General features: G+C 46.3%; 1 protein-coding gene across 2 annotated transcripts in view; it reads left to right on the top strand.

The window, feature by feature from the left end:
* LOC107212440 (protoheme IX farnesyltransferase, mitochondrial) overlaps window positions 1-6,504 on the top strand; it is a 107,168-nt gene extending 100,664 nt beyond the window's left edge. The window contains exon 7 of one of the 2 annotated variants that reach the window (XM_015645685.3): window positions 4,233-6,504. In XM_015645685.3, coding sequence (XP_015501171.1) covers window positions 4,233-4,675 — 443 coding nt within the window. In that variant the 3' untranslated portion in view covers window positions 4,676-6,504. The remainder of the gene's footprint in view (window positions 1-4,232) is intronic. The other variant, XM_015645686.2, reaches the window with a different exon arrangement.
* Window positions 6,505-18,265: the final 11,761 nt, after the last annotated feature.

The following is an 18,265-nucleotide window of genomic DNA, read 5'->3' as shown; positions in this document are numbered from 1 at the left end:
CTCCTTCTCCTCCTCCTTCTCCTCCTTCTCCTTCTCCTTCTCCTCCTCCTCCTCCTCCTCCTCCTTCTCCTTCTCCTTCTCCTTCTCCTCCTCCTCCTCCTCCTTCTCCTTCTCCTTCTCCTTCTCCTCCTACTCCTACTCCTGCTCCTGCTCCTCCTGCTTCTTCTCCTCCCTTCTCCCCTTCTTCTTCAATGCCAGTTTACATTTTTACTTATCTTAGATATTCAAGTAAAACAAAAATCTCAGCTTGATCTTGTTTATTAAAAAGGTCTATTACTGTTTAAATGAATCACAAAGAAAAATTTAAGAAAGAAATAATAGCTTAACCTTAAAATTCATAAGGAAAAATAAAACCTGTTATTTATCTTGAGCTCTGTGGGCACTTTAGGACCTACCTGGTTCTCTGTGATCCTGGAACTTTTGAGATGATTTGAGACAGTGAAAAGAGATGAAAGAATAGGAACTCGGGAAGAAAATATTTTATTCCTATTTTGCACACAAGAGTGAAAGAGTTCGGGACACCTGGGCCTTGTTTTCTTTAGGTGACTTCATTTTTTTCCAGAATCAAACAGCACTGATCTGACAAGTTATTGGGATTTTTAAGTGTCTGCTGCATCTGTCCCAGGTTCTCACAGCTGGAGAGAAGAATTGGTCATAAATGGGTTCAATTGCAGCAATTAAAAATTTGGCCAAAAAGACTAAGGAGTTTGGGATATCCACAAGCCAGGCAGGTACTTGTGGTCCTGTAATTTATGAACTGTTGCAGAAAAGCAGAGAGATTTGAGTTGCTATCAGTCTGCCTATTCTCAGATTTCCACAAGCTGTGAAGGAGCCAAGAGACCCAAAGGTGCTGCATGTCCCTGGGTGTCCCTGGGTGCTGGCTGTTTCCTGCTGCCCAAGCAATGACTCTGTTCTGACAACCAGCTTTGCTTTTGTGAGCCCTGTGCCAGGTCCATGTATTCCAGTTGGGAGCAACCTTTTCTGATGTTCACTTAATTATAAACTCTGTAGAGGAAAGGGAGATTTGCAATGATTAAGTTGAGTTCCCAAACTGTTGGGAACGGTGCAGAGGCTGTAGAGTAGACTCCGCTCAGTTTGGAACCAGATTAGTCTCCAGAGTTCATCTTACTGTAATATTCCTTTAAAAATACTGCTGACTTAATTATGACATAGTTAACATTCATCTAGTAATTAATGAGTATTACAGTGTCTGCTGTGGGCTTGACAGGATTCCTACTGTGAGCTCATTTGATGCTGAATTGTACTGTACCATGTGCCGTGCTTTGCAAGTCATCAGTCTTACATGACACTTAAAAATCTCTGACAACCCGACAATTTCCACCTAGGCCAAGGAAATTACAGGATGTCCCATCACATGGGGACTGAACAAAAAGGTTGGGTCAGTTAAAGTCCTCATAATGGGCTATTAAATTGTTTTACTGTTCAGCTTCTCTGTAAAATATCAATTATCTCAATGGTTGTAATGTAATCAAAGTAATTAAGTCCCAAAGGCTTGCATGTGAAAACCAGAGCTTTGTAAATGGGAATCCAGCCTCAAGTATTTTAGTTGGTCTGTTTGTGCTTAAAAGTTTCTCCAGATGACTTTTTTTAATGGTGTCATTGTTAGGGAACTGTTATAGGGCTTTGTGTGTTTGAGGTTTAGGGTGTGTTTTAAGCTTGGCTGCACACAACATTTGAACTACTGAAAAAGCAAAACCTGCATTAGTGCCAAAACACAGGGTCGCAGACACAGGTCTGGAGCTGTGGAAAGCAGGGACAGCTTCTGCTCCATGTCTTACGCCCTGGCTTCATGTACTTAAGAGCCTTCAGCTGATGGGTAATTGTAGCTTACCTTTACCTAAGTTGTGAACAATGACAAGCTAGTATCTCTAAAGCACTTTAGACGTGGTACTTGAAAAATACTGCTCTCTTAGGTGTAGCACATTCAGGATCCTGCTTTCATTAATGTGCATACAAGAGTAGGAAAAAGCTGAAGAGTGACTTATGACAAAAACATTTTCCGTGTTCTTTCTCCTGATGTAGGGAGAACTGTTCCTTTAGTAAGTTTAATTTTGCTTTATTTCAGGAGAGCTGCTCCCTGGGGTTTCAGCAGAACTGAATCAAACACTGTTCTGTTAGGGCCAAATTGACTTTTCTGGCTATGATATTCTGAAATTATTGGTAATTTTGGGGTACATTGTTTTCAACTGTCTTAAAAGGTTCCAACTGAGAAAAGGTTCTAACATCCATATCCAAAAAGTTGACTTAAGAGGGATTGAGTAGCTGGATTTGAGCTATTTTAGGCCATAGATAAGGAAATGGAGTGACCTAATTGTGGCCTTCCAGTACCAGCAGGGGCCTGAAAGAAACATGGAGAGAGACTATTTACATGGGTCTGGAGTCACAAAGGGGAAATGGCTTCACACCGACAGAGAGTATGTTACATTAGATGTGAGGAAGAAGTTATTCCCTGTAAGGGTGGTGAGGCCCTGGCCCAGGTTGCTCAGAGAAGCTGTGACTGTCTCATCCCTGGAAATGTCCAAGGCCAGAATGGACAGGGCTTGAAGCAACCTGGCCTGGTGGAAGGTGTCCCTGCCCTTGGCAGGGAGTGGAATGAGATGATCTTTAAGGTCCCTTCCAAACCATCCTGTGATTCCCATGAAATCACCTGGAATTTGTGGCAGACATTGTTGTTCTGAAAGCTGCACACCCAAGGTATGTGTGTCCATCTGTGTGCTTCATGTAATGAACTTTGAGAGGTACATACCTCAAGGAGTATTTGTTACTCGTTCAAAAAAGCAGTGAGACGGGTCTTTTACACTACTACTGGATTTATAACCTACTGGAAACCTGCATGAAGCCTAATGGAGAGTTCCTTCACTTGTGATAAGGTAGGGGGAAAAAAAGCAATTTCACAAACTGAGATTATTATTATTTTCATGACAGCACCAGGGCAAGTTGTGCTGTTAGAGACAAGAACTAGGCATGCACAGCTCCAAGGAATAGATGGAGAGGAGATCTGAACCATGAAGCTGTTCAGAAGACGTAGTGACTTGGGCTTTGTCAGAGTTGCTGAACAACTTTAGAAATAGAAAACTTTAAATACCTTAACCTGTTTGCAGATAAGTGTTGCTGCTTCTCTCAGGTCATTAAGAAAATGCTGGATGCATGGCTCCATTTGGAGAAGTTTCCAAAGAGAATGAGCTCATGGAGGCGGAGAGATATAAAGAAAGCATTTTAATGCAAGAGCAGACGGTTTGAGAGCTGGGGAAACAAAAGTAAAACCCAGGAATGCCCATAACATTGCAGCAGCCTTGGGGAACTTTTTGTCTTCAGATAAAACTAGTGAAGGGAGTTTGGTCTGAGAGCCTCCTGGAGGCTCTCTGAAATTAGCACATGAACTGCTTCTGCTTCAGTAAACCCTGTACTGTGTCCCAGGAAGAGCTATGGAAATGTGTTGCTTCCATACCTCCTTTTTAAATGTAGTAGTTAATTGGTGTGAATAAAGTTACTTGATCAGACTGATTAGAAATTTCTGCAATTGGTTTGAAGAAATAAGTTCTCCATATCCTGTTAGTTCATTAACAGTTTCTGCCAGTTCTCTCCCCTGCCCAGGTCCATGATGGAGCTTGTCCTGTGCCAGGAGCAGTTCCCTCCCTCATGCAGTGGACAGAGGTCTTGGCCTTGCTCCATCCTGCCATACCAGGGTGTGATGTTTCCCCAGGTCTCAGGAGCAGCAGCTTGTCCTCTTTCTCCTCTCACTGAGCCAGGCTCCCTGTGTCTGGTCAATGCAACTACTGCTCTTCCCACTGGCTTTTTTCCTTCTCTCGACACACCAACTCAGGAACCTGAGAGTAGAATCTAGAGGCTCCCAGGAATACAGTCTCTTTCCCAATTTCTCTTCATTCCCACCAGTCTTCTCTCAGGTAGAGACAGTTGGTGCAGGAACCAATTACCAGTTCTTTAGAAGGAAGTGCTGAAATGCTTTTCAAATTAAGTGCTCCAAAACCAGACAACCCACCGTGCTTCAACCCTATGTGAATACCATGAAAACCAGAGGGTCCTTATCTCATGGGGCTGCCCTGTCCCTGTACAGAGCAGTGCCACCCGTGTGCAGTGTCACTGGTGTCACAGGTGGGTAGGTCTGCCCTCCTGCAAACAGGGTGTGGCAGCTGAGGTCTGTGTGTGGCACTTCCTGCAGGGACCCTCTAACACTCTCTCTCCCACTACAGGTGCATTACTGTTAGGAGGGATCCTCTACTCCTGGCAGTTCCCTCACTTCAATGCCCTGAGCTGGGGTCTGCGGGAAGATTACTCCCGAGGAGGATACTGTATGATGTCTGTCACTCACCCAGGGCTGTGCAGGCGGGTGGCTCTGCATCACTGCTTTGCCTTAATTGGACTCTCAACAGTGGCTCCTGTCCTCGATATCACCACGTGGACTTTCCCCATCATTTCACTCCCCATCAACCTCTACATCTCCTACCTTGGCTTTCGGTTCTACAGGGATGCCGACCGCAGCAGCTCCAGGAAGCTCTTCTTCTGCAGTCTGTGGCACTTGCCAATGCTGCTGCTTGTCATGTTCACCTGCAAGAAATCGGTCCTGGAGAAGGAAGACAAAGGCGATCTACGTGGGGGAAGTCATGAAGCGGCTATGGAAATTAGATTGCCTTAAATGTCAATACCTGTCATTCTCATGACACGTCAGGTAGTATATTTTAGTAATTGCAAGGGGGAATCCTGTGGGAATCTTTTTGAAGAAGAATCATTTGTGCCTAGCAACCACTTCATGTGATAATTTTCTATTTTCTTTTGAAAGGGAATAGTCAGGAGAGCTTAAAGCATTTAGGGCCTTAGGCCCCTTAATTCATCACAGGTTATGATTTAGCCTATGCCAGAAGCACATCACTTTGGGATGGCCTTCCAAAGTCCCTGTGAGTCATGGTCTCTGTCCTCATGGGTGGGTGAGATACCTAAGTTAGGAAGTCACATGTGCACATCTGCCACCGTCAGCACTAGCAGCCTTGGTGAGGCCGTCAGGAAGTGACCAATGAATGATTTCTCACCCTTCTCCCCAAGCACCCTTTCCTTTAATTTAATCTTTGAGGCACATGAGAGGGTGAACTCTTCTCTGAATCTATGCCATTCCTACACTGGTATTACACCAAAGCCCTCTGTTTTGGGGCCATTTTTCAATCAGCTGCTCTTCTCAAGGTTCCCATTCACCTCAGTAGATTTTTAGCTCTCATACACCTGGCACAGTGCTAAAGGAGTGAAAAGAACTGTCTTTTAGCACAAAACACACAGGCATTTTAACAGCTCTCCTGTAGCATACCCCTTGGACACACTGAGCCATTCTACTGTATTTCCATGACAGGGAACTTCTGACTCCCATGTGGTTTTACATCATTAGCGTTTGAGCCCTGTGTGTCAGATCTTCAGTTTGTAAAAATCACCATTACTGTTTCTGACAGAGAGGCTGTGAATTGTGGAGGAGGTGAGCAGCATATCCCAGAGACCAGGGGTTGTAAGGTTTTTCCATGTTAATGTGTCTTATGCCAGCCCATTGAGTCTCGGCATCCTTAGACAAGCTCTGGGCTGGCATCAAGGCCTTGAACTGTGTTTAATGTCACCGTGTGGGTGGTGGCTCAGAAAGGCTTCACTTTGGGGATGATTAATAGGTAAGGAAACAAATTTTACAGAAAAAAGGCTGGCGATTTTAATCTTAACAGAATGTTCACTTGCTAATGTAGCCACTGTATCTCCAAAGCAATTATGCAGATGGTCACCCAAGAAAAGTGCATTATCCCTGTTAATTGATACGCTGAAGAACATTTCTGATCACAGTTTAACATGCTTGTCGTCCTGCTGCTCTTTCCTTTCCTGGAGCTGTCTGTGACCTCCTGGTGTGCTCCCAAACACAGCAGCGTCAGGGGCAGACAGAGACATTGATAGTTTATTGTGGTAGTGCCTGTTATGACTTGATGTATTTTCAAGACAAGATTTCTTTCCCATATGGAGAGGGACTGGGCAGCAGGATGAGCACTGATCCAAAGATACAGCAATACCTGAAAAGGAAGACACTGTCTCAAGCTTGATCTCAAATAAAGCCCCTCAGGAAATGTCACAAATCTGCCACCACAAGTGTATCACACTGACATAAAACCTTCCCTGGCTGCTCTCATGATCCAAGCCTGGCTCCTGGTCTCAGTTATGCTGATGTAAACCAGGAGTGACACAGTTTAGCCTGTTTCTGGCAAAGGTGCTTGCAGGAGCAGGGCCACCTGTTTTCATGGCTCTTAAATAACTGCCTGCAAGATTCGGTGACTTGAGTGATTGCAGGTGACAAGATGGAGCTCCCTCACTGTCTGACAGACTCCTCTGTGCTCAGGTTACTGTGGGTGACACTTTGTGGAACTGTCTGGAAACTGTGCAACTCCTGAATTTGTTTTAAGAATGCATCCAGTCTTCTCTGCAATAAAGTGCATATTGTCCAAAAGGAAATGAGTGCTCCAAATCTGTTTTAAACTATTCATTTCTTGTTGAAATTCTGGTCAGGTTCAGCTAATTGCAAAAGTATTTGGTAGTTTTGGGTCACTTCTCACAGTTACAATGTTTTTGACCACTGCAAGAGTAAGAACAACTTGTGAAATACTGATTTATTGTGCAAGCAGCACACTGAAAATAAATCACGTGAGTGGAAAGGGTTTGTGCAAAACCAAAGAATTTGGTCAACCTTTAGATGGGAGATGAACCTTCAAAGAGCAGATGGCTCACAAAAAAACACAGATTTTCCTCCCAGAGGCAGAAAGTGGTGCTGAGGCAGGAGGGTTGTGGGTTTCTCTTAAGTCATTATAGAGACAGGCTTCAGATGGCCTTTCATTTCTCAGCAATTCCCGGGTGTTGCTGAGGAATTCCATTCTGATTAAAGGTCTCAAGGACATGCTTGTGGTTGTGTTCTGAACATCATTTCTTGGGCCAAAATGTGTAACATTCACAGGGTTTAGGGCTGGACAGGAGCTTTGTAATCATCACTGAGTGTCTGCAAAATGCAGGTCACTGGGTTGCACCAGCATCTCCTTGAGGGAAAGCATGGCTTTAGAATCAGTGGATCTGGGATCTAAATATAAGATTATACCTTATTTAAATTTCTTACTTAAAAAGAAACACTTTACCTAGAAAGTGTTCTCAGCTCTGCTGCACGCTGGCCATGTGTCAGGTGTGGATGAAACCATATGGTGGCATTTTACTGCCTTTAGGAAATTTTGCTGTTACGTGTGATTTGCAAATAGACACCTTGCTAAACTGAAGACTTAGCAAGAGATGGATATTGCAGTAGGTGCTCTCAGGTCTCTTTTTCAATATTGCTGGTGTCACTACAGAAAATGAAAAATCCTGCTGTCTACTGTCACCCAAGGATGTTTGTGGTCACTGTGACCCTCCAGGGAGGACTAATGCCAGGCACCTTCCCCTCCAGCACTGCTGATATTGCTGCCCAAATCCTGCAGGGAAAGAGGCAGGTGAGGTGCATGAGGTGCCTTGCTGTGCTTTGCACAGGAGATAAACCTGGGCTTTCTGGATCTCAGTGCTGGGCTGCATGAACATCAGGCTTTGAGGGCTCCTTGAACCTGGAACAGCAGTTCCTGCATGGAAATGCAATGTTGTTTTTCCCTTATCCCATTTGGAGAATATGGTTGGTTGTCACTCTTTATCCTGGTTACTCAGGAGCTCTCCATGAACTGGTTCTGCAGAATCAAAGAATGGTTTGGTTTGAAAGGAGCCTTAAAAACCATCTTGTTCCAACCCCCAGCCATGGAATACCTGTTCTTTATGTGGTAGTGAAAAAAATAGCAGTGGTGTACTGTGTCCCTCCTAGCCCTGGGTCTGCTGGTCTGAGAGGGTCCCATCTCAGTGTTGCTGTCACAGGAGGCAGCTCTGCACCACCAGAAACCTGCACTGAAGCTCATGGAGGAATTGACCAGTGACTCAAGAGGATGAAGCTGGGTTTTGTCTATTTGGACTTTAAATCTTTTGTGTGGTTTTGTGGATAAAACAGTAGCCCTGAGGCTCAGGACATCTTCATTCTTTCCAGATCTCTGTAGAAGAAATGCACTCCAGCTGTAAAATAAGGATGGAAGTACTTCTTGTTTGTGGAGGGAACAGCTCATGTCTCTGTCATCCCATGCCTGTTCTGAACAGCCCTGCAAGGTGAGCGCTGCATAAGGCTTTGAGGAGTTGCAGGGAGACTGGGTCCCTCCTCTCTCCTTTGCTCTGACATTAAGCAGATCACAGAGCACAGCACTAGCCTGGCAGGGTGGTGTGGGAAGCTGAGTTATGTGATTGGGAGTTGCCCTGAGCTCTCAGGTTCACAAGGAGCCTCAGGCCTAGCATGAGCTGCACGTGGTACCCCAGCAGAGCAGACATCCTGGTACCCCTGCCAGGGAGGCATCCCAGCACGGTAGGCAGTTGGTGGAACAAAACGCTCTGCTCTTTGTTCCAGCATGAGTGAAGAAACCCAATCCCTGTGCTCACAGCACTTTCCTTCTCATTTCCCCCACTGGAGTTTTTTTTTTCCTCACTTCCTGTATCAATCTCTGATATAATCTGCCCCAGCAGAGTCACACATTCACACTTTCCTGGCTCCAGCAGCAGTTCCCACTCAGCCAGGCCATGGCATTTCAAGGCTTACACAAAATGCACGTCCTTTTCACTTCTGACAGTCCCAGGAGAGTAGGAATGGAAACAGTGATACTGTTAGGAAGTATTATCATTAGAGATAGAAAGCATGTTGTCCTGGTTGCTCTCCAGAGGTGATTAGATATTCCCGCTTCCTTGGAAATATAGGGTGTCTACAGAACACTTTGCTATTAAAACAGACATATCAGCAATGTTTCCTACAAGCAGGTCTGCTGGAGGTGGTAATTCTATATGGTCCATTGCAGGCTGTCCCCAGTGGCATTTTGAGTCACGGAATTTCTCAACTAGGCAAAGAGCCAGTCCTGGTGAGGGCTCATAGGATGCAGGATGCCACTTGTGATGCCCATGGGACCTTGAGTCGGTTATTTGCCTCTTGGTACTGCAATTCCTTCTTCCCATCATGGCAAGGTCAGTGCTGCAGGGTAGGGTTTGTCCCCCAGGGGTATGTGTCCAGCTCTTGGCCTCACCCAAGACAAGTCAGTCTGCTTCTAATGTTCATCATCTCTGTAACAGCGTGGGGTTAGCTTGGAGTCAAAGGTTGCAACTATGTTGTGAGTTCAGAGGTGTCATCAGTGACAACCCCTTTCCCTGAGATCTGTCCCCCAGACTGTGTCCTTCTGGGTGATTCCCTCAATGTTTTTTAGTCCCCTCTAAAATAAAAGTATTACAGGCTTCTGTAGCTCCAACAGAAGGTCTAGTGAGCTTCAGAGCTGCCTTCTGAACCCTTCTGTTTACAGAACCCCAGAATAGGTGGGGTTGGAAGGGACCTCTGGAGATCATACCATCCAATGATCTGCCAAGGCAGGGTCATCCAGAGCAGGTGACAGAAACATGTTCAGGTGGGATTGGAATGTCTCCAGAGAGGGAGACTCCACACCCTCCCTGGGAATTCCAATGCTCTGCCACTCTCAGTGGAAATAAGTTCTTTCTCGTATTGAACTTCCTGTGTTTTAGTTTATCACCACTGCTCCTTGTGCTGTCACTGGGCTCCACAGAAGAGTCTGGCACCATCGTTTGGCACCGTTGTCTGGCACTTCTGCTTTTCTGCTTCCAGACTTTACCTGTTTGTGCTGAAGATTTTCTAGCCTGGGTCAGCACCCCAGGCTACTTTCCAGTATTTCAAAAAAGGACAGTTCATCTGTTTCACAGAACAGGGTTGGCAAAACAAGCTGTTTTCCCACAATATGGAGATGGTTTTCCTACCACTCCTAACCAGTTCTGGTGTCCCCAGGTCTTGGAGCGAGAACTGACGATTTGGCAGCCGGCTCAGGTTGGTGCATTAAACCATTTTGGGAAGGTGCTGGGTATTTCTCACAGTGACTGAAAGGTTGTGGCTCCCAAATGCCTGTTTAAGCATTGCTGATCCTTCCTAATAGGTGCTTTGCATGGGGTGGGCATGGACTGTACTGGGGAGCTGGTGAAGAGTTGCTCCAATGGCCCTTTTGCTTTGGGAGAACACAAGGACTCAGAAAAAGGTGCTAGAAAGGAGGGTGCCTGACCCTCACCACTGGTGCTGGAACAGCTTTGAATTCATGCCTGTGTTCCCATTTTTGTAGGACACCTGACTCAGTCTTGCCCACTGAGTGAGTGGGGTACCCAAAGGGAGGTTTCCATCTGTCTCCAGAGTGTGGACACACTGGAGGACTGGGGCTGTTGGTGGCTGGGGTTTTTCCCCTGTTTTTGATGTCCCAGATGTATTCCGTGGTCCTTTCTAACCCCCTGCTCCCCTTTTAACACTTTCTATTGTAATTACAGATTCCCTTTAATACATTTTTTTGCATGGAATGTGTGCTGTAACACACATTGCCTGTGCCTCTCAAAACTGGTTGTAGCCAGACTCTGGTCTTCAAGGGAAACACAGAATTTGGGGAATTGCCCTCGGTGATTTGAAACAGCAGGGATCTGATCTCCTTCACTGACCAAAATATCCCTAACTGAGACAACTGGAGACATCTTGCCTATCTTCCTGACCCATAAAGTAAGGAGGGAGAAGAAGGAAAAAGTCATACCTGCGGGTAGGGTGCACAGAGACCAGGCCATGCTGCCAGGGGATGTCCCAGCCTGGCAGGACAGGCTCCAGCACTGAACTTCTACTTCTGGTGCAGGATTGAACACACAACACTCAAAACTATTTGCAAAGAAGTGTCTGGCTCAGAGACTCATCTTTTGGTTTTTTACTCAAGGAGAAAGATCAAGATTTTTTCTGCTGGGAAAGGCTGGGAGATACTTGGGATTTTTGTTTGTTGTTTTTTTATTTTGGTTTGGGTTTATTTGTTTGTTGTTGTATTGTTTGGGGTTTTTTGTTTGTTTGGGGGTTTTTGTTTGTTTTGTTTTTGGGGGGTTTTTTTGGTTATTTTTGCCATGGAGAGGAAACACTGCATCAAATTAAAGTTGAAATAGAGATGCAAATAAAGTAATTAAGGCATTTCCTCAGTGCTTCCAAGGGAGCTGCTGGACTGCATCCAGACTGGAGAAAAGAACAGCCTGAGTTTATCAGCTGAATTCCAAGGTTTGGATATTTGTGCTGCAGAGCTGCCAAGGCCATCCCCGCACTGAAGCACTCCCAGCAGCACCGAAGGGAAATTCAGGCATGCTAAGGGGAAGCAGGATGGCTGGGGACACAGAGGCACCCAGCAGCAGAAAGGAGTATTATTTAGTTCCCTTCTCCCTCATCTGATTGCTCTGGCCTGGTTCTTACATTGTGCTTGGCTTTCAGTGGGAGCAAGGACTGGCAGGAGCTTTCAGTATGTTGGGACTGAGGCTGATTAACCCTCCTCATCTCAAAAATGAGCATTGGGAAGAGTGTAGTGGAAGCATCTGCAGGCAGATGTTCCCATACCATCTCTTCCCTGTGCAACTCAGAGCCCTGCACAGGGTGTAGGTCGGTCCTACACCCCCTTCTGGGGCCCAGTGGACCTTGGCCAGGCCCGGCAGTGCCTCCAGGGCTGCCAGTTGATGACAAATGTTTCTGTTTTGGGGTAGGAGGGGATCTGTCTTCTGTGGTGTCACTGCTGCCCGGCAGCTCTGGTCACCTGGAGTCACCCAGCGCTGCGTCCCACGCTCCTGCCGGGAGCAGCATCGCTAGGCTTCCTGCAGGGCTTGCTCCGTGGGTGAGGTGAGAAGCCACCAGGCTGGAAGAGGTGCAGCTGAACGAGGTACCTGCAAACCTGAGCCTTGCGGGCGTCTGGCTCTGGAGCCGTGGCCGTGCCAGATCCGCCGTCGGACTGCCCAGCTCAGAGCTCTGGGGACGGCCCGGCGCCGCCTGTGCGCCTTTGGCACGGTGGGGGCTGCAGGACGGCCGCGCTGGACAGACGGCCGGAGGGACGGAGGGACGGAGGGACGGAGGGACGGAGGGACAGAGGGACAGAGGGACAGGGATTGCTCCGCGCAGCTGCCGGGACGTGCGGACCCAGTCGCGCTTTGCCGCGGTGGCGGCAACTCCCTCTGTTGACTTCTCCCGAAGTTGCATCCCTTCATCCAGCGGTGTCCCCTGGCTCTGGTAATAAATAGCACCTTCTGTGATGTCTGTAGCCCTCGCTAAACCACAGACCAGACTGATTATTGCTGCTTTTGTAGCCTTTGCAGAGCTGTTTTTATTTATAATTGCACCCCGCTGGTCTGTTCATAATGATTTTCCCGGCTGCATCCCATGCGGTCCAGTGCTGCAAAGCCACATTTTCATAGTAGCTGTTGTTGGTTTTAATCACTTGTTATTTGGATGATATATTAATAGCAGTATCTCTGTGAAGCTTTAGGATGTTTTCTTTTTCGAAACATTTACAATAAAAGCTAAGTATTAGCCCTAATAACACGTGTTTCCTTTGGCTACCTCCTCCAGTGATGAATCCAATTAACTGAGTGCTCAGTGGAGAGCCCGTCTCACCCCGTCCTGTCCCGCCTCCACCCCAGAGCCTCTCCTGAACCTCTGATTAAAAGGTGTTTGGGACCCCCGTGGGAATAAGGGTGCTTGAAAAGCAGCATGTGGTTGGAGGGGTGTGAGCTTGTAAGTGCCCATGTGTAGACTGTAGGAGGCTGTAATAATCCCAGCTATACTCTACAAATGTTCACTGGGGTCTTGCATTCTAAGCCCCAAATAACCCATCACAGCGAGGAAGGGTGATGAGGCTGGGTTTTTTAATGGTTTTGGGATGAGAAAGCACTAATGAAAACAGAAATAAAACCAGAGTTGTTGTCCTGAGCATCCTGAGCCTGTGGGTGGGGAGAAGTGGGGTGATGCTCTTTCTTTTAGCCAGTTATGGGGGAAACCACCCCACCCCCTCCCCCCTCCAGCAAAACCTTTCTTTTCTGGAAGTGGTTTAAATGGAACACTTAACTCACTGGGGCTGGTGCCTTTAATTTCATTCAGAAGGCGACTGTGAATGGACTCCTCATCCACTTCAAAAGGCCGTGGCAGTGTGTCCACTGTGGTGCAGGTCATTCATGGACACTGCAGGAGATGTGAAAACATCTGCTAGGTCCTTGCCTGCTCCTTTCAATACAGTTACTCCCCTTGCTAATAATTGTCTGTGTTCTGTCATCTAGAAAGGGACCTTGTGTTTCTCCCAGGTATTCTAATGCTAATTTGTTTAGTTAAAAAGAAGAGGCTAAACAGATGTGAACCATTTGGTTAGGTTGTAGTTCATTTGTTAGGAAGTGCAAAGGATTCTTGGCAAGATATTAAATATTACCTTCGCTGATCACAAACACTTCATATTTCAAGAGAGGAAGGGAGGTAGGCACTGCACTCCATAAATCAGCCTTTTCAAAGTGACAGAAAAAGGCAAACATTTGATAAATCTGTGTCATTATACTTAGAGATCAAAGTGGGTTTTACATATGTATTTATGCAACTGGCAACCTAGGAGACAATAATAACAAACATAGATCTCTGACAGCTTTACAAAAATAAAAATTAGCTGGTTCTAATCTGTAATTATCTGGGAACTGTGTGAGGTAGGAGGTTGATCACACTAGAGCTTTGTTGAGACAGTGAACAAATGTTAAGTCATTCATAAAGACAGAAAGTTCCATGGGCAAGAGGTTGCCAAAGCCACTGGGTTGCAGGGCATGACCACTGCATCTGCAGCCCTGGTTTTATCCATGGAGCCCAAATTAGGGATGCAGGGGCTACCAGAGCCAGAGGTCACCAGGGAAAACATCATTTCCCTACATGCCTTGATGAAAATCATTCCTTTGTGATGAAAATGTAGAATGATGAAAATATGTAGTGTTGAAAGTCATTCCTTTATGATTTTCCAGCAAACTATCTGCAAGGAATCTACCTGAAGAATCCCTGAATGTAGGAAAATTTCCATCTGTGGGTTCTCTCCTGCTTGCCAGTGAGTTACACTTCCACGTCTGGTACCTTCCATAGCCCCACATGATATTGCTGGTTTGGATGAGCCCTACCACTATTCCCAATGGCTGGTCCACTCTATATAGCTCAGTAAGTACAGGACTGGAGCCAGAGGTTCAGGTAAGTCAGGGAAGAAGCCTGAGAAGATCCCAGAAGAGGTTTGCAGGCAGCAGAAATAAGAGGAAGACTAATGGGAGCTGCAGTGGTTATTGCTTTAATCCAGGGCAGAATTTAATCCAGGGAAGAGGATTTGAAACTTCTCCAAAGCAGCAAGTGCCATCATCACCCAAAATGAGAAATCCAGTTGTGTTAAAATAATTTCATAGACAAAGCAATGCAGCCTCAGAAATTAGAGATGGAGAAGTAGCATTATGTCATCTCTTCTTTCCTTCTGGCCAGTTACTGGGCTGATTTCCTATTCTCTCGTGCTGGTAAAATGACTTCAGCAACTTGGTTTCTGCTTGTTCTCATGGGAAACTTCCACAGTCTATAGATTTCACTGGTAGGAAACTCTTCTTGACAGTCAGACTGTATTTTCCTTTACTCAATTCTACCACATCACTCCTACTTATGCCTCCTTGGAGCACCCTAAACACTCTTCTCCATTTAAGTCAGTGCAGTTATGCGAGCAGTAAATTTGGCTCGTGGCACTTGGAGATATAGATATTAAAACCCCAGGGACAAATTAGGGAGCAAGGGGGGGAAGGGCAGTGGGGGAAAGGAAATGGTTTCAGGTTAAGAGAAACAAGATCTCTTACACTGCTATAGAGCAGTGCTGCCCATGGACCTGGTGGGACCATGCCCAGGACAACACAGTGGGACACTGTGGGAGGCAACAATGTCTCTGGGGTCTCCCTAGGATGTTACAAAGCGAAAGTTGAGGGCTCTAAGGATTATGTGGAGCTTGGACTTGGGTGCAGAGGGGTTGCATAAAGCCCTGGGCACTTGCCTTGCCAGTGGCTGAGTTGTTTTGAGTCCCAGTGATAGTACCCACAGTCACCCCATGGCCTGTCTCCCCCAGCTGGGATGGCCACTGCCTGCTGGTCCAGAAATCCTGATCCAAGAACACTCATTGCAAACTGTGCCTTTATGTGTTAAAGCACATGTGTTTTTCAGGACAAAATCCCAAATGTCCTCATGCCTTCCACCCAGCTCTTACGTCACTATTGTGATGTTAGGATAAGTCCAGCAGATGTATGCAGTGGTGGAGAGAAGGCTGTTGACAGACACACAAGATTTATCCATCAGTGATCCTCAGCTCCTGTGTGCTCTGGAACAGCACAGGGTGCACTGCACAGAACGTGTGTGGCAGAGGCGTGGGGAGGAGACAGCAATAAGGATTTACTAGGGTGGGAAAAAGTGGAATAAAGGAGTCACTCACTGGCAAGCAGGACTTCTCTTCCTGGAACCCTGCAAGGGGGAGAGGGCTGAGATGGTTCTGTGACTGGGGAACATCTCAGAGTATTGCAATAAGGACAAAATCCCATTCTAGATACATAAGGATGGATGAGGAATGTAGAAGTCTCATACCAAAGCCCTGCACCTCAGTGTCCTGGGTGCTGTGTGTTCCCAAAAAGGGGGTGGTGTTTGCTGGTCACTCCTCCCTGGCCAGGTCACTGTACAGCAGAGCACTCCAGGGTTACATGGTCTAGATTGTCTTATCTTCCCATGATCATGCACTTGATTAGCATCATGAAATGGTGAACTCCTTTTCTCAAAACAGAACTTTAACCATGTCAGGAAAACTGCACCCTGTATGGATTAGGACCAAGAACACACTGACTTGATTTTGGGTACCTGCTCCTGTTTATCACCCCATCAGGGCTTGTTCCTGCAGATCTCTGAAGTGTGTGACACCTTCACAATCTTTCAGAAGAAGGAGCATTCCAGAGCATTTCAGAAATGGCTTCTTCAGTATTAGAAAAATAATATTTGCTACAAGGACATACAGATTTTCTGACTGGGAAGAGGTAAAGTAACAGGGTGAAACTCAGTATCCAGTCAGGACAGGAGAAGTGCTGGAATCTGCTCCCTTGTGTCAGACTCTAGGAAAATGCTGGAAAGAACATGGCTGTATCTGTAGGACACATGGCCTGGGAAGAATCCCCCAGGGTGGATGTTGGTTAGGTAAGCTAACAGACCTCACCCTTCCTCTCTCATCACTGTGGATTTGATCACAGAATCACAGAACAGTTTGGATTGGAAAAGACATTAAAGATCATCTCATTCCAGCCCCCTGCCATGGGCAGGGACATCTTCCACTAGACCAGGTTGCTCCAAGCCCCATCCAGCCTTGAACACTTCCAGGACTGGGACATCCACAGCTTCTCTGGGCAGCCATCATCTTGGTTTGAAGGCCTGCTGGGTTCTCTGCTTTCTGCCCTGGTTTAACAAGTGCATTTTACAGAGCTGAGCACTCTCCAGGCCCATCTCAACAGTGCTCCAGTAAGTGCTACCCTCGTCAGGAGCTGCACCTCCTGCTGCCAGTGCCATCTGTCTAATCAATAATCATCGAGAAATAGGATATGGAAACTGTACTGATGCAGCTCAATTAGTTATTGATTAACCAGCCAGCAAGACAACCACCGCTCTGATTCTAGGGCATGGAGCAAACCCAGCTGTGAATTGTTGGTTGTGCCCATTCCTTTCTAACTCTCTTCAAAATTTTTCTTGTCCTATGCCCCCATCTGTGGCCACAGCACACATGCTTCTGCCACAACTGCTGCCTGAGGCATGTTAAGCAAATTCCAGGAGCCAGAAGCAAGTGTTGAGCCTAGCTGGAGCCCTGCTCTTGAGATGGCAGCAGGAGTGGAGGTGACCTGTGTTCTGCCAAGCAACAGGCAGGCTCCTGCTGCAGGCAGTGGGTCAGTCTGGAGGGTAGAGCCACAAATGGCTCCCAACCCAGTGGTCAAAACCTCTCTCACCCACACTCTGAGTTCCAGGCAGAGCCCAGCCCTCCTCCTGATGTACCTCTGCATGGATGCTCTTTCTGATCACTTACCCATTTGCAATTCCCAGGGGGAAAACTCCTGACATCCAACTGTTGAAGATACAATTCCAGTAAAACCTATCTTGGGGCTATTTTTCTTAAAAAGCCAATCCAACTTTTACAAGCTACAGCTGACAAATATTTAAGGCTTAAACCAACTTTCTGTGACATTTTGTTGACGTTATCCTGGCTGGTGCTGGGGGATGTAAGGAACAAGGAGAATTATTCCATCTGAATGGTTTCCCTGTTAGCTCATGGGTGTGGGAATGTGCAGTGGAGCAACCCATGTGTGGAAGCAGCAGATTTTCTACTTGAAATTGTACAAAACACCAAATGCAGAGGTGAGTAAACCTGGGTGCCGGAGAGGCACGCATGGAATGATGGCTGCCCACAGCTGTGATTCATGCATTGCTGGGAACTGTCCTCTTTAATTCCCTTCATAATTACCCACCTGGGCCAGCTGGCAGAGCTCTGCCAGCACACAGAGGGAAACTGGAAAGCAATTTCTCCTTCCTCCTGCCACAGCTTGGCACCTCCATCTCTGCTTGGTTTGGAATCACCCTTCATACCACAGAGCCCAGCAGTGCCACCTATTTTATCTCACTGCAGAGAAACATTAGAATTGTTTGCTGTTGACAATGTAGCTGAAGTACAAAAGTTCTCCTTGTATTATCCCAAAAATCTGCTTGCAAATACCTGGTCCTGGGGAGAATGAGGATGAATGACACTGGTACTGATGGAGATTTGGGTGGCCCAAGCTCTGCATTAACCCACTGAGCAGCTTTTAGAAAGTCATACACCTCTCAGGATCTTATTTCCCCTCTTCAATCTGCTTGGTTTAATTAGTTTGTAAACTCCAGTCTATAGTTTCAGATTATTTTACAAGATTCTCACACCACAGCCAGTGTGATGGAAACAGTTCACTTTTGCACAACAATTCAGGAATTGATGTACACTTGATTATATGAATAAGTCAGGATAATACTGCTGCTTCTGACACATAAAATGAAGGATCTTCATGATGAAAAGATTCTCCTCGTGTTTGGGAGAGAATTTAAAAATAAAATAAAGAGGTTTCAGCAAAACCTTACTCTAAGTGCCCTGAAAACAGCAAAGTCTGTAGAAATGTTTATGAATCTTTTAATAAAAACATGATAGAAAAGCTGCACAAATGCATTGGAGCTGTAAGGTGTGAGATTGCTGTGAGAATACTGGCTAAAGCA

The sequence above is a fragment of the Parus major genome, chromosome 18 (genome assembly GCF_001522545.3).
Source record: "Parus major isolate Abel chromosome 18, Parus_major1.1, whole genome shotgun sequence".
NCBI lineage: Eukaryota > Metazoa > Chordata > Aves > Passeriformes > Paridae > Parus > Parus major.
Note: the sequence above shows the minus strand (reverse complement) of the source record. Positions and strands in the feature narration are given on the sequence as shown.